The sequence below is a fragment of the Carcharhinus amblyrhynchos genome, chromosome 14, assembly GCF_965287045.1.
Source record: "Carcharhinus amblyrhynchos chromosome 14, sCarAmb.v2.hapA, whole genome shotgun sequence".
NCBI classification, from domain to species: domain Eukaryota; kingdom Metazoa; phylum Chordata; class Chondrichthyes; order Carcharhiniformes; family Carcharhinidae; genus Carcharhinus; species Carcharhinus amblyrhynchos.
The window spans coordinates 74,720,811-74,737,500 of NC_137337.1; the positions used below are offsets into that span (position 1 = coordinate 74,720,811).

The following is a 16,690-nucleotide window of genomic DNA, read 5'->3' on the forward strand; positions in this document are numbered from 1 at the left end:
TCTTACCTTTTCTTCATAATGGACAAATTGTGATCTACCTCCATGTTGAAATTGTGTGGCTTGTAGATTTTCAGGGAGGGTTGGGTTGGTTGCTAATTAACAAGGGCTTCCAAAAAGAAAAGCACTTTTCATGATTTATTGTTGAACAGATAGCAATTCATTCCTTATCAGCCAGAACCTCACCTTTCAGCCCAAAGACTCTGTAAATAAGCCTTCAATTGCCGTAAGTCATGTCAAATTTTGTATTTTGCTTGAGATTTGTACCTCATGCCCAAATCTGTTTAATTTTAAAAACATTAGAGGCTACAGTCCCATGAAGATTCTACAATAGCCACACGAGTACAGCAGAAAACTATATTTATTTCAATAGATTACTCCATGCAAATAAGTTTCAAATCACAACTATGCAAGGATAGAATACAGAAGTACAGCAGCGCAGCACTCATGACAGTGTCTAAAAGAGGTCACTTATCATTGCTCATCCAACTTTAAGACTATAGTCAATTGCATTGTCTCCAGGTTTGTGATAGATTCCTCAACACATCTTTTGCCTCTTTCTGGCCGTAAGTCTGAACAAAACTTAGTTTCACTGCTTTTGTAATCAGGATTGGATCAAACCCTGAACAGGTCTGGTAGCAGCTACCAGAGAGAGAGAAACGGGGCTACTGTTTTGAGTCCAAAATAACTTCGTCAGAGACAGAGAAACCAAGTTAACCTTTTGATTTCACATACCTTCAGAAGATATTTGGGGTCAAAACATTAACTCGGTTTCTCTCTCCACAGATGCTGCCAGACCGGCTGAGCTTTTCCTGAACTTTTTGTTCTTTTTTCAGATTTCCAGCATTTTGTTTTTAATTTGTGACAACTCTTGGGCCACTAGGAAGAAAACTAATGACAGGAGCAGGACACAACAACAACGTGATCATGAACTTAGACTGAACATGTTCAGGCAGATCCCAGGTGGGATTTTTCACAGAACCTGTGGTGTATTTTACAGCAGCGGAAACAGCTCCCCGTTAGGCAGGAACTTCTGTTTCCACCATTGTCAACGGGGTTTCCCATTGAACACATCCATTGACAACAAGAAACCGACAGTGGGGGTGCACCATTGATAGGCACTGAAGATCCTGCCAATCTGAACACCCCATTGCTGAGCCAGAGAACCCTAATCGGCATTGAGTGCATTTTAAGTCATAGATGAGGAAAGATCGTTTAGCTGGGATGCTGGTTTTCAAACCTTCTTCTTCCCACTGATCGAATAATCAACTGATGAGAGTTTGGGAGGGCTATTGTTCTTGGAGTTGACTGATTTCACAGGGGACCTTCTCACTAAACCGTGTCATATTAGCTAAACAATATCCAGACTTAACCCTTTCCAAGGACCAGGCAAGTTAATGCATTTTGGCAAAGAGAACACAAATAGAAGGCTTACAAAGCAGACTTGCTACTTAATGGCTGCATAAAAGAAAATCAACTGCAGTATACAATTATGCTGGAGAGGAATGAATTATACTGAACGGTGGAAGTTGCGTATTGTCCTAGCTAATTTTAACTAATGTTTAATATTAAGTGGGTATTCAAACACAAACTTCTAATGTAATTTTCAAACTATTCATTCATTGATTCCAAAGATTCCATCTTGTACAAGCTCACAATGTGCAAGGGAGTGTATTTTGTTAGCTCCAAACAATTCTTCTCAACACAGTCAATAATCAGGTAATTGGAAAACATCCATGACCCCACAGATACTGATGACAACACGCGGGAAATCAACTGTTTACGTGTAAAATAAGAAAAACCCTGAACAACACACCATTTGCCTGACAATTACCTGGGGCGGCAGGTCAAACAACTTGCGTTAAATATGACAAATATACAAATACATCGCAAGTGTTAATAGTCGAGCTCAAAATGCTTGCTGCTTCAATGAATAACAGGCTACCAAAGCCACATAGTAACATTAGTCAAACAGCAGGTCCTCATCCTTTTCTTCTTCAAGCAGGTTGGCAGGTGCATTGCCATGTGATAGTATTTGAGACTCTTGCTCTTTCTTCTCTTTTAACTGCTTTTTCTTTTCCTGAATCTTCTTCAACCTGTAGATGTGAAGAAATTGGCCATTTCTTCAATATGTTCAATGCTGCCATAACAATTTAAGGATTACCAATAAAAGTAATGTTTATTTATTTGTCACGAGTAGGCTTACATTAACACTGCAATAAAGTTACTGCAAAAATCCACTAATAATCTGTGACAGGGGGACATGGGGAAATAAGTGGGGTTAGAGGGATACAGCCTAGGTGGGATTCTGGTCAGGACAGGCTTGATGGGCCAAATGGCCTCCTTCTGCACTGTAACGTTTATAGCAGAATCCCTACGGTGTAGGAAGCGGCCAGTTGGCCCAGAGTCTGCACCGACAACATTCCCACCCAGGCCCTATCCCCTTAACCCCACAAATTTACCCCACTAATCCCTCTAACCTATGTATGCCAGGACACTGAGGGGCAATTTAGCATGGCCAATGCACCTAACCTGCACATCTTTGGAGTGTGGGAGGAAACCAGAGCACCTGGAGGAAACCCACACAGACACGGGGAGGACATGCAAACTCCAGACAGGCAGTGACTCAAGTTGGGAGTCAAACCCCAGTCCCTGACACTGAGGCAGCAGTGCTAATGACTGTGCCACTATGAATATAGATTCTATGAATCTATTTTAGGTATCCCAAAATATTTTCCCCCACCAGTCAGCCTGGAGATGGAATGGATTTATTTCCATGTTATTTTTGTTCTACCTCGTATCACTTTTTAAAATCACTGTGACCATTGATTGCAATTCATTGTGCACTGCCGTGGAAGACCATGGAGAGAAAACCTTACCAAGTATTTCAATGGACAGAAGAAATATGAATTTGTCCTGAAATACACTGAAATACTAGCATTTCACAAGAGCAAAGCTAAAAAGTAGCTTTAACTTCAGTTTTATTTTGGTTGCATTTTTTGACAGTAAATGAGTGTATTGCATTCATTCATGAAACAGCTTTGTGTACATGTACCACACACATGCTCAGATCTCTAGTGAAGATACTCAGCATGCTACAGTGCAAAGGGACCTGGGGGTCCTTGTGCACAAGTCGCAAAAACCCAGTCTGCAGGTGCAGCAAGTGATCAAGGCGGCGACAGGAATGCTGGCCTTTATAGCGAGGGGGATAGAATATAAAAGTAGGGAGGTCTTGCTGCAACTGTACAGGGCACTGGTGAGGCTGCAGCTGAGTAGTGTGTGCAGTTTTGGTCGTTGCATTTGCGCAAGGATATATTGGCCTTGGAGGTAGTGCAGAGGTGGTTCACTAGGCTGATACCGGAGATGAGGGGGTTGGACTATGAAGAGAGACTAAATAGACTGGGTCTGTACTCGTTGGAGTTTAGAAGGACGAGGGGGGATCTTATAGAGACGTTTAAGATAATGAAAGGGGTGGACAGGGTAGAGGTAGAAAGATTCTTCCCGCTTAGAAAGGATAGCAGGACTAGAAGGCACAGCCTCAAGATAAGCGGGGGGGGGGGGGGGGGGTGCAGTTTAGATCAGAGTTGAGGAGGATCTTCTTCACTCAAAGGGTGGTGAATCTCTGGAATTCTCTGCCCCTTGAAGTGATGGAGGCCACCTCGCTGAATATATTTAAGTCACAGGTAGAAAGGGTTTTGATGGACAAGGGAATTAAGGGTTATGGGGAGAAAGCGGGAAAGTGGAACTGATCCACTTCAGATCAGCCATGATCTTATTGAATGGTGGGGCAGGCTCGAAGGGCTAGATAGCCTACTCCTGCTCCTAGTTCTGATGTTCTTACTCTATTCCAATTTTGGAAAATAGTTTGCTCTACAATATATAAAAAAAAACTTCCACATCACTTACCTGTAAAATTCCTCCCTTTCTCGCTCATCCAACTCCGTTATGATATAGGACAATGTGCGCTCAATCCGAGGAATTATCACTTAATTAAAATGGGACAGTGATTAGCGGTGGTCAAGCAGGCAAATTAACATAAATGAGAACTATATGTCTCCACCACAAAGCTATCTGTATTGGTTTTGAATGGGCACAAGTTTTCCCTGAAGTTTTTTGGAATGTAGCCTTTTGTATTTCTTTCATCCAGGCAAGTAAATTTTATATAAGATAACAATGTATTTTCCACTTCCAACAGCCGCAATTTTCTTGCATCCTATTATTGATAGAAACTGCTAAGTAGTTAACCCTGAGAAAGCTGTGTATTACAGAATAATAGTCCATTCCATTGATCAGGTAATCTGCATTTATATTCACTTTCGACATAGCTCTCGATCCTTTAAACTGCAGTGAATAATACCTCAATCTCTCCCTTTAACTTTCACATATTCCTGTTGTGGTCCGTAACTAAAATTCAACAATTTATTTACTATGCTAAAAGTATTATATCAATGCAAATTATTATGGTACATCTGTAGCTGCAAACAGCACACATTGAAAGATATTTTGCAATCTTCCACTCACTTCCCCAATCTTTTTACCCCAAAGCTCTGATTTTACTGCACAATTTACTACAGATGATACTATCTATACCCTGTTCTACATCATTATTGAATGTAGAATTGAGAAAATCCAGCCCTGAAACATGAAACATCCAATTGATCCCTTGATTCTGTTACGAAGCAGCCACATTTAAAACCACACTTTCCCTAAGACATACAGCAATTTGTCTCTCCAGTGATACCATTGTACCCACATTCAGCATGTGGTTTTGATAGACCAGTTATTCTAGTTGAGAAATCAATGATTAAGGGTTTGTGAGTTTAAAGCCATCAATACATAAAGAGGAAGCTCAAAAGGAATCTTTATAGAATTGGTGGGTTATGGAATGATTTATCAGAAGAGATTGTTAGGGAAATTGGATAAATAATTGAAGCCAAGACAGATGATGTGTACATGCAAAAACAATAAGCTATTAATATTAGTTGTACCAACAGGAAATGGGTAATTATTTGTGAGGGAAATGCTTTCAATACTTCGCTGATAGGGTGTAAAAATTGCGATTTTGATCATTTTATTCGAATCAGTAGAACTTAGATGTAGAAATCTGGAGACAGTCTTAATATTGCGGATAACTGATGTGTGCATATTCCATATGGTCATATGCTGCTTGAAATCCATGATTTCCCAAGAATTACCGCATTCCAAGCACTCTTTTCTAAAAGTTCCCAGCAAATCCCCCAAGAACTTCTGTAACCACTGTGCCACAATGCCGCTATGAATATAGATTCTATGAATCTATATTAGGTATCTAGCAAGCAAAGACATCGTCTGACCAAAACCTTCATAGAATCCCTACAGTACAGAAGGCGGTCATTCGGTCCATCAAGTGTGCACCAACCACAATCTCACCCTATTCCTGTAACGCCACATATTTACCTTGCTAATCCCACGACACTAGGGTCAACTTAGCATGGCCAATTCACCTAACCCGCACATCTTTCGACTGTGGGAGGAAATTGGAACACCCGGAAGAAACCCATGTAGACGTGGGGAGAATATGCAAATTCCACACAGACCGTGACCCGAGGCCAGAATTGAACCTGGGATCCTGGCACTATGCGGCAGTGGTGCTAACCACTGTGCCACCCCAAAATTATTAAATTCTTCTCGCTGTCATGATTGGAAATTGAACCCGTGTCCCAAGAACATTAGTCTGGCCTCTGGGTTACTAATCCGATGACAGTACCATTACACCACCGTCTCCAAGAGTTCTTTTTCCTGTCTTCCACTTAGCTTTGTAATAATTTGCACTGACTGCAAAATGGCAACTTTTCAGCAAATCACCGTGCTGTGAAAATTGGGATACTGTCAACAGGCAGTTTGACCCTGGAGTATCACAGTCATGTCCAATCCCATCTTTACATCCCATTCATAAAAAGATAGTTTCCAGTGGGACTCGCTGGAAGTTTAAGAATTTATGAATATTATTTTCTAACAAAAGCATAAAATTAAAGAAATAATAGATCAAGTGAAAGGCCATAACTGTGGCACATGGATCTTGATATAGGCAAGCAGGAAGTCGCATATTAGGTAGGAGACACTGGCTGTGGGCAGAATGCAGCATATTTTTTATCAGAGTGATAACCCTTGGAATTTGGGTAAATTACAATGAAAGATCACAAACTTGTTGTATTCTCTGGAATTTAGACAGTTAAAAAGAGTGATTTGATTGAAGTTTAAATGGTAATTGATATTGGGTCAATTGTCAATTTTAAATGGAATTGATAGACTTTCATTAACCAATTTGGATTTTTGTTGGAGGATTATAAGGAAAAGTGTGAGTTTATGGAATTAGGTCTTAGATCAGCCAAGTTCTCACTGAATGTCAGAATATGCTTGAGCGGGTCAAATGACCCACCCCTCTGTTCAACTGGACTTCAAATTCAAAGCAGGAGAAAAATAAATTACCTACCATGTTCGATTGCATTTACTCGCCTATTGGTAATTTTAATGGCTTCATCCAGTGTCACAAAGGAAGTCTGAAATCAGCACAAGGTTATAGGTTTAGTGCTGCAATTGGTGAGAACATTCTCAATATTTTTCCATTTTGTGTTAAAAATCAATCTCCGTAAATCAGGACAACAGCTGTCCAAGATTTTGGCATTTTCCTCCAGCACTGGATCAACATTTGTGATGCATCTTTCTGATAAATTAATCTATTTATTAAATTGCACTTCAATAGCTTAAAGCATGTTTTTTGCACGATCTTATCTTTCTCCACCTCTTACCTGGAGTGATGCCAGTTCAACCAGAAGCTCCACTGCTTTTGCATAATTCCTCTTGAGTTTAGCCAGCTGTTCCCCACCTCTGGCCAAGCCAGTCAGCTCATAACCTAATAAATAAAGTGTGTAAAGGGAAAGAAATATATACACAGGGTCACATCAGATCATTTAGGTGATAACCAACTCTCTAAGTAATGGTTTAATAGTGCATCTCTTGTATCATTCACATTGAGTCAGAGGATAGTGTTCTATAATGACTGGACATTGCTCAGAAAGGTAAGATTCCAGTTTTATTTTATTAACACTCCTTTCCCACTAATTGTGTTCTCCCTTTCCAATTCTCTGTGGCTCTCTACCTTGCTTTCTAATTATCATTCTTTCCATAATGGTGGCACAGTGGTTAGTACTGCTGCCTCACAGCACCTGGGACCAGGGTTCAATTCCTGGCTTGGGTTACTATGTGGAGTTTGCACGTTCTCCCTGTGTCAGCGTGGGTTTCCTCCATGTGCTCCAGCCTCCTCCCCCAGTCAAAAAAGTGTGGGTTATGTTGATTGGCCATGATAATTTGCCCCTAGTTTCAGGAGGATTAGCAGGTTAAATACATAAGGTTACGGGGATAGGGTGGGATTGTTGTCAGTGCAGGCTCGATGGACCAAATGGCCTTCTTCTGTACTGTGGGGATTCTACGATTCCAGCTGATCTTCACTTTTGTATGTTTTCTGTAAGTTTTCAATTACGTTAACTCTTACACCATGCCTCAGCTTTGTAAAAGTTAAAGGAATGCAAAAAATATGCAAATTAATATGTACCCAATCAAAGATGGAACAGATTGTTCGAAAATGGATGCAACACATAAAAAAGAAAAAAAACATTTGTTAACGAAGAGGTGAACAAGTGAGTAAAGAGATGAGAGGCAGGTAATGGGGGTAGAGTCACAGTGACTCTACTATAATTCAATACATACCAGGACTCCAGAGAACTTGAAGGTAAAATGTGGACACTCTGCATTAGTAATCAAGGAGCAATGTCGGGTGTCCTAAACATGCAAGTTGGATGGAGAGCAGAGAGAGGTTAGAGAAAAGGAAGGGTAGGAAGAAGACAGAGAAGTTCGGGGGAAGCAGGTCAATGGCAGCAGGGTAGCAAAGATAACTGCTAAAAATGCCAAAGTCTTCCGTGGAGAAGCACAAGTCCAAAGCAGAAAACGGTGGTCCTCTGCTAGATTCATGCGGCTGCACTTTTCTACCAATACCAGTGTATGGAGCCAGTTGTATTTACTCATTGCAGCAACAGAGGAGTTTCCCAGTCATCAAACTGAACTTCAAAGTATTGATAAATGGTTTATACAGGTTTAAATGCTAGAGCCTTGGTTCAACCAGAATGAAGAATTGCAAACATCAAGTTCTCTAATTAAAGCTGCTGTCTCCAACTCATTCTGTTTTTTTTTTGTTATGAGCAATGTGGATGTTGCCATCCTTCTCCACTTTACAATGGCTTTCTCTGTCTGAGGGTTCAGCATTGCTCCATTGAACAGAAACTTAGCTCAGCAATGAGAAAAATATAATGGGTGGACTTTTCATGCTGCAGACCCATTGAAAAATCTGATGCACACAGTACAGAAGATTTCACATTGTTGTGTACAGGACCAGAATATCTTGGGCAGCAAAGAGCAAATTCTGACCCTGTAGATACCATCCGGCCTTGGGAACATTATGCAAAAGCTCCTTACCACAGCCAATGAGGTCTTTATTCAGCGTTTTAAAGCATATTGTTATTTATTTGGTAATCAACACCAATCTCTCCTGTGGCCTGCTCCCTGTCCAATTATTGTTCAAGTTTGATCATCATACATAGAATCCCTACAGCGTAGAAAGAGGCCATTCAGCCCATTGAGCCTGCACCATCAACAATCCCACCCAGGCCCTATCCCCGTAACGCTGCTAATCTCCTTGTTACTAAGGTGCAATTTAGCATGGCCAATTCACCTAACCTGCACATCTTTGGACTGTGGGAGGAAACTGGAGAACCGGAGGAAACCCACGCAGACAAGGGAAAAATCAACACAGACAGTCACCCAAGGCTGGAATTAAACCCCCAGGTCCCTGGCACTGAGGCAGCAGTGCTAACCACTGTGCTACCGTGCCACCATTACACGATCAAATTCAAAAATCATGAAATGGATTAGAATTTCACGTTAAAATAAGACTAATTGAACTTTTATGTACAACAACTTCAAGTAGTGGACTGAATGTGGATATTCAGAAGTTACTGTCCCTGTTGTATCACACCAGGATCAGCTTTGTGAAAACAGCAACTGAGTGTCTACTTCATTGCCAAAATACATTGATTGGTGTGAGGCTACAGGCTGGCAAGTCTAATCACCCTTTTAACAAGCGGTTATTACTACTAGATTAACCCCTCTGAAAATTCATAAATACAAGTGTGGCATCTCATTCCAATGGGTATTAATTGTTGAGGTTTTTTTTAAATTGTCAAATTTAAAATTAACCTTTTCTTTACTCTTTGTCTTGACTCTAATCCAATCTTTCTTTCTGCACCTAATGTGGCACTGTATTCATCCACCCTAACTCTCACTTCTTTTGCAATCTTTTCACTATTATTTCAATCTGATCAGTTAAGGGGATATATACTGGCTTTCCCTCTTCATTCTGATTCCAGGTTACCCGTTTCCCCCCTCTGCACCATTATCAGCTAAGTTTCCAGCAACTTGCAACATCAGAAATATAAAAATTTAATTATGCAAGGGCAAATCTAATTTACAACACACATTGTTTAAGATTGCGCTCCAACAAAGTCCGGGTCTACTATTCTTCCTGTGGTGTAACACATACATTTCAGTTTTCTATGGAAAACTACCCACATCAATAATGCAGTTATAGAAATATTGTTTGACTTTTATCTATCCTCTTGGCAATGGAACAGTAAAAGTGGCGATTTCTACTCACTGTCTCCTCCTTCCTGATAATGTTCAAACACTGGTAGCACAACACCTGATGAAAAAGATGAGATTTAGTCAGTAATCGCAGCAAATATATTTAATATTCCAAAGTGTAGAATCATAGATTAGAATCCCCACAATGCAGAAGGAGGCCATTTGACCTCAGAGTCTGAACCGACTCTCTCTCTAACCTTACCCAGGCTCTTTTCTCACCCTGACCCTGTAACCCCATGTATTTATCCCACTAATCCATCTAGCCTACACATCTTGGGACATTAAGAGGATATTGAGCATGGCCAATCCACCTAACCTGCACATTTTTGGACCATAGGAGGAAACCAGAGCACCCAGAGGAAATCCAGACAGATAGAGAAGAACATGCAAACTCCACACAGACAGTGACCTGAGGCTGGAATTGAACCCAGCTCCCTGGCGCTGTGAGGCAGCAGCGTTAACCACTGTGCACAAAAGTTTTTCTTTTTAAATGACGCAGTTTTCCCTCTTTTCTCCCCCAAAAGCGTGCTCCTTCCTAGTGCAGGACACCATCAAACATGAAAATAAGATATTAAAATCACCATAGAGACATACCTGCTACATTGTCTTTTTTAGCTCGGACCTTAACTTGAGCCTTGTTCACATTCTGGATCACAGTGGTGCTGCACACAACAGAAGCATTAAATCAACTACAGAATTAGTCTTCTTGAATCACGTGCTCTTGATTCAAATCAACTGATAATTGACATTTTTAGCAATAAGTTCCTGATTTGATAAAAGGAGAATGTTAATGGACTAGTGCCCAACATTTTAGATTAGTTATACAGAGCTAAAGAGTGACATCTGTGGACAGAAACATTTCAGATTGAGCCCACGCATGCAAGGTTGATAAATATCAAATGGATTCCACAATTATAAACTATTAAAAATAATTCAACATCTATTGTCGATGTTGGTGCAGTTATGGATACAACAAATTAGTTTATGCACCAACATAACAACTGATGCCACACATCATCAAATCTACAGTGTCCAAACACCAATGACAAAGACAAGTTGCTCAAAACCTTTGTTAGGAATATATAAAGCAGTCAATCTGCCAAGAAATCTTTGGTAATTATGATCACACCTGAAGTCTCCAGCTGTGAATTTGGCTTCAGCTAAGGAAAAGGCTGCCTCCCTCATGACTTCACCCATCAGTGTCTTAGTCTGAGAGAAGAAAATCAAAATTAATGCAAACCGGGATGTGTTAACTCCCACTGAAACACAAGAGTTCAGCGGCTATTTTAGTTTAGCTTCACTACAAAACTTTTTTTTAATATCTGGATCATTTCAGATATATAACAGCATTTCCTAAATCCAAGTGGCACGGTGGGACAGTGGTTAGCACTGCTATCTCATCACCAGGGACATGGGTTTGATTCCCAGCCTCAGGTCACTGTCTGTGTGGAATGTGCACGTTCTCCCTGTGTCTGCTTGAGTTTCCTCTGGGTGCTCCGGTTTTCTCCCACAGTCTGAAAGGTGTGCTAGTTAGGCACATTGGCTACACTAAATTCTCCCTCGGTGTACCCGAATAGACGCCGGTGTGGCTGCTAGGGGATTTTCACAGTAACTTCATTGCAGTGTAACATAAGCCTACTTGTGAAACTAATAGATACACTTTAAACTATCTGCGGGGGATACCCTCATTTTCCAACACCTGCCCTCATTTAATCAACATGTGCATCATCAAGGAGGCAAAAACAGTTCAGACCAGTCCTGTTTTACTGTTTCTTCCTTCTGGGCTTTGGTTTACAGAATAAGTGAATGATTGACTCCAGCAACTTCACTCTGCATTGGTCATAAAGAGGTATGCAAATCACTGTGTCCCCACAGTGCACACACTTTAACTGAAGCATTTGAATGCAATCTGTCAAACAGCTTGCAAGCTAACTCAGTGGAGTTTGGGCTTAAGGGTGAAATCTCCAATTCCTCTGACATGCCACTTTATGAAAGAAGATTGATTCAGTTTGCCAGCACCCAGAGCACAAAATCAAAATAAGGCACATCTGAAGTGTTGTTAAGACTGGAAGCCAAAAGGATCTTGTATTGAATGATCAGAGTTCTCACTTAGCTAAAAGTACAACATGAACTAGAAAAAGCTAAATAGGAAGGTTTAGTTAAACTTGTAATTGTTGTCGTTCAAAGATAAGTTTCACCTCTATAATCTTCTTCAGGATTTGTCTGAAGCGCAGTGTAAGGGCATCAGACTTTTTCTTCAGTAAGTTGCGACCAGTCTGAGCACCTTTCAAACGGGCCTTCATTATAGTTTGTGCCCTATAGCGAAAACAAAGAAAAAACATGTATTAATTTATACCCTTAGCTGCCTACTGATGGTTTTAATTGCACTGAAGGTGAAATGGGTTTATTTTTCAGCGCAACGGTAGTATTACAGTTTCATGTTTGTTTCTGGCATCTTTGTAAGAGGGCATTTTTTATACCAAATAGGGAAGCTTCCAGTGATAGAGAGTTTCAACATTCTGGCTCTAGTTTTCACACTGAAACGTTAAGCAAAGGCAATTCAGATTTCAGGTGAAGGGGACTTTTTTTTCAATGCACACATTAAGTAGAAAGCATAATAAGAAACAAACTGCCTTGGGTTGCTGTTCATGGAATTATTCATCCTCCTTATATTCTAAGTTCCACCCAAAAGTGTCCATTCTTTGGCAAAGCGTCATCTGGACACAAAACGTCAGCTCTTTTCTTTCCTTACAGATGTTGCCAGACCTGCTGAGATTTTCCAGCATTTTCTCTTTTGGTTTCAGATTCCAGAATCTGCAATAATTTGCTTTTGTCAGAAGCATCCATTAGTTGCTTCGATCACAATGAATTTAGGGCCAGCACACAGGACACGCGCACTTAACATCCATTTACACCTGAATATCATGCAAACCCAAAACTAACACAAAACTATTAAATGTTTGGGCAAAAAGGCTTTATTCTCTCTAAAGCAGATGTTTATCCTATAAAATATCTTGTATTTTCAAAAACTGTGCTACAATATTACCATTTTTATTGAATCACAAAGGAAGGGTTTGTCAAAATGCTAAAATGAGAAATTGGCATCATCTCTAACAGAGTCGAAGAGCCAGTGGCATCAAACCGAATGAAAATTCAGCTACAAAGATTGGTTCAGCTCCCTGATTACTATTGGGTACAAAACTCCCTCAAACCAGTTCTCAGTGTGCCAGTACCTGCACACTTGTTTATACAAAAATATTTATTTGAAATTGCTTTTCTATTTTTAAGAAAGGTCATTGAAGACACCTGGTAGAAAAGGAACTAGTTTCATTTGTAATGAATTATTGTTGCAGTGCAGTCAGTTAAAGAGCCAATTTACATATGGTAAAGACAAGAAAGTCAACTGTTTTTGGTGGTATTTGGATGATAGATATTAGCCAGATCAAGACAGTCCTCCCACCCACCCCACACCACTTTTCTGAACTTCAGCCTGGGCGTGTAGACAAGCACCAACCTAATGTTTCATTTAAGAAACATACTTCGACAATGCAGGACTCCTGTTATTCTGAAGAAATGTTATCAGATACATGCTCATATTTTGCAGTGGGGTTTGAACCTTGCAACTATTATGATGACTAACTCAAAATGCAAAGAGCTTTTTATAATTTTACAAGAATGCTTTTCAGAAATTCTCCTCTACGTCAGCCATTTAAACAATTTTGGTGCAGGAGATGGTAAAGATGCTCAGGGTGTGCATCTAACAATGCAAACCTTTCCAAGTGGAACAGAATGCAAAACACAGAAACTATGCAAACAAAGTGCTGTGGGTAAATCCAAATTCAAATGTCAAACAGACAATTCTCTAGAAAGTATTCTGCATCAGATGAGTGCACATATTGCTACAATGTTTGAGTTATTACCATGTCACACTGCACAGCATTCCGTAAGTCTTGGTACATTCTATAGCCTGCTTTAAAAACGTTCATAAGGATGTGGGGCGACATGGTGGCACAGTGGTTAGCATTGTTGCATCAGGGACCTGACGTTGATTCCCAGTTGGGTCACTGTGTGTGGAATTTGCATATTTCCCCCCCCCCCCCCGTGTCTCTTCCAGGTGCTCAGCCCAAAGATGTCAGGTTAATTGGCCGTGCTAAATTGTCACTTAGTGTCTGGGGGGCTAGCAAGGTAAATACAGGGGGCTAAGGGGATAGGAGTTGGGTGGGATTGTGGTCAGTGCAGACTCGATGGGGCAATGGCCTCTTTCTGCGCTGTAGGGATTCTATGATTTATTTGTTTCCATTTGCTTTTGAAAAGGTGATAGTTGCCCATCATTTTGGGCACTGATCTTTGTAGAGAAGTCAGATAGGATATTCAGGATTTAAATGTAAGAACAACAAATGTTTTTTTCAGGTCATTGTCAAACACTATCTTGTGTTCCATGTATTTTCTTGTTTTAAGTGCAAAACGCAGTGCTTCCTTAATATGACAATATTCTGATTTGGAGTGCTCAAGATCCAATAAGAAGCATATTCTTGTGCATGAGTGTGCATGAGTCGCAAAAACCCAGCCTGCAGGTGCAGCAGGTGGTCAGGAAGGCGAATGGGATGCTGGCCTTCATAGCGAGGGGGATTGAATATAAAAGTAGGGAGGTCTTGCTGCAGCTGTATAGGGCATTGGTGAGGCCGCAGCTGGAGTACTGTGTGCAGTTTTGGGCGCCGCACCTGCGCAAGGATATTTTGGCCTTGGAGGGAGTGCAGAGGAGGTTTACTAGGCTGATACCGGAGTTGAGGGGGTTGAGCTATGAGGAGAGGCTGAATAAACTAGGCTTGTACTCGTTAGAGTTTAGAAGAATGAGGGGAGATCTCATTGAGACGTATAAGATGATGAATGGGATGGATAGGATAGAGGTGGAAAGACTCTTCCCGCTCAAAAAAGACAGTAGGACTAGGGGGCACAGCCTCAAGATAAAGGGGGGGCAGTTCAGAACGGAGTTGAGGAGGAACTTCTTCACTCAAAGGGTGGTGAATCTCTGGAATTCTCTGCCCGTTGAAGTGGTGGAGGCTGCCTCGCTAAATATTTTTAAGAAGCGGGTTGATGGGTTTTTGATAAGAGAGGGGATTAAGGGTTATGGGGAGAGGGCGGGAAAGTGGAACTGAGCCACGACAGATCAGCCATGATCTTATTGAATGGCGGGGCAGGCTCGAAGGGCCAGATGGCCTACTCCTGCTCCTATTTCTTATGTTCTTATGTTCTTATATTCTAGTTAACAAGCTAAATAGGCTTGTGGGAGATTTTAGACAAGCATTTTTGTAGTAAGCACGGGACAAAGGAGATAAAGAACATACAGACAGTCACTGAGGAGAGAGAGCAAAGGGAGGTTTGTGTGGAGCAAAATAACAGTGACAAACACCAGTTGGGGCAAATGGCCTGTTTCTGCGCTGAAAATTCCATGTATTTTAATACCATGCTAAAACAAGTGTTGTAAATTGTGAAAACAACAAAAAAAAAGTTGGGTTTTGTTTGGCAGTTACAGGCATGGTACACGTGTAAAAGAAAATACTGGAGATCTGAAATAAAAACAGAGTTGGAAAAACTGAGATCTAACATAGCATCTGTGGAAAGGGGAAGCTAACATTTCGAGTCTCTGGAACATATATCAGTTATACATAAGGGCTTCTATTAAAACTATGCAGAATACCAAATACGATGACTATTTTTATTAAAATGTAAATAGCTCTTACATATTTCTTAACGTACAACTCCCACTCTTTAAAATTTCCATTCATAGGATACCGATGTTTGATGGCCTCAGTGGATTGCAACATTTTGGGATATTATTTTGCAAACTGGGCATGAAATAGCTGCGTCAGGTTTTATTTCCCACAAGTAGATTGATACTCGCAATTACTCTTTAGTTTCTAATCCGAGTTCCTGTATCTAGAGACAGATGGACGATTCGAGGGGAATCAGGCCGGTTTTCTTCAAGGCTCCCCTGCCCCAAAATTGAAAACGCTGCACCCCAGCGCCGTTAGTTCTCCAACAACCCCGGGAATCAGCTTCCCAGGTCAACAGTATTAAAAGTAGAAGGCGAGCCTGCCATTGTTTGATCAATAATCTGATACTCACATCCGCGATGGGAAGATCTCAATCCTCTCTTTTCCTGACATATCTGGTTATTCTGGGAGGAGGAGGAGGGGTGGGGGAAATAATCCAACAACTGGTGAAAAAGAGGAAGAAAATCCCACTAGGAGTGTCCAGTGACCTTCAACAGGCCGTGAGCCGGTGCCAGAGCCCCAGTCCGGCTGCTTTCTCCGGTTAATTATTGCCTTCACTCTGGAGCCTCCAGGTTGTCTTCCTCAGGTCAGCTGCTGGCCAAGTCAGGTGATCCGTGACCCCTGACCCTCCGCCTCTCGAAGCGTCTATCGATTATTTTGGATACCAAGTTTATTTTTGAACAGGTTTACTCCTGGTAGATTGTCGTTTGCATCGGTAATTCAGTTTCATCTCTCTTTTCTCTCCCTGAACTCTGCGGTTCCCATCACGAATCCTTCACCAAGATGGCGACCGCACGGCTTCGCTGCCTCAGCGCACCGCCATCTCCGCCTCTCCCTCTTATTTCCAATCATCCTAGAGCACCCCACTGAGAAAAGCTAGCAGAACTATCACTTTAAAAGGCGGTGAATATGTGTTGTTGCGACAGTGGGGACGGTTCCGCGCCTAAATAATGTCACAAATTAAGGCCGAGCCGCCATTTTGGCAGCCGCTCTCCCTCCACCCCTCCAACAATGAGTGACGTAAAATCCGCCCCCGAGTTTGCCGTTGTGAGGGGAGCAAGCAGAGGAACGAAAACACCGCTGCGCTTGCGCAAGAGGGGAGCGCGGGGCAAAAGAAACCACTGCGCAGGAGGGGGAGAACGCGCGAGGGAAACGTACTGCGCCTGCGCACGTGCAAGAAGGACGTG

At 41.4% G+C, this 16,690-nt stretch overlaps 1 protein-coding gene across 1 annotated transcript; it reads right to left on the reverse strand.

The window, feature by feature from the left end:
• Positions 1 to 340: 340 nt before the first annotated feature.
• On the reverse strand, positions 341 to 16,513 carry atp6v1d (ATPase H+ transporting V1 subunit D). The gene is made up of 9 exons (XM_080203128.1): positions 15,856 to 16,513; positions 11,928 to 12,045; positions 10,859 to 10,938; positions 10,324 to 10,391; positions 9,743 to 9,787; positions 6,786 to 6,889; positions 6,470 to 6,536; positions 3,904 to 3,982; positions 341 to 2,093 (listed from the first exon to the last, which is right to left on the reverse strand). The coding sequence occupies exons 1-9, from the start codon at positions 15,894 to 15,896 to the stop codon at positions 1,961 to 1,963; spliced, it is 735 nt and encodes a 244-aa protein (XP_080059254.1). The 5' UTR covers positions 15,897 to 16,513; the 3' UTR covers positions 341 to 1,960.
• Between the last annotated feature and the right edge of the window lie 177 nt (positions 16,514 to 16,690).

Bases quoted from the DNA above. Each gene is read 5' to 3' on its own strand.
- atp6v1d (XM_080203128.1), bottom strand. From the start codon at position 15,896: ATGTCAGGAAAAGAGAGGATTGAGATCTTCCCATCGCGGAT. The intron at 10,939-11,927 runs GTGAAACTTATC...TTCTTCTCTCAG, and splicing joins TCCTGAAGAAGATTATAGAG to ACTAAGACACTGATGGGTGA. The intron at 9,788-10,323 runs GTATGTCTCTAT...CTTTTTCATCAG, and splicing joins TAAAAAAGACAATGTAGCAG to GTGTTGTGCTACCAGTGTTT.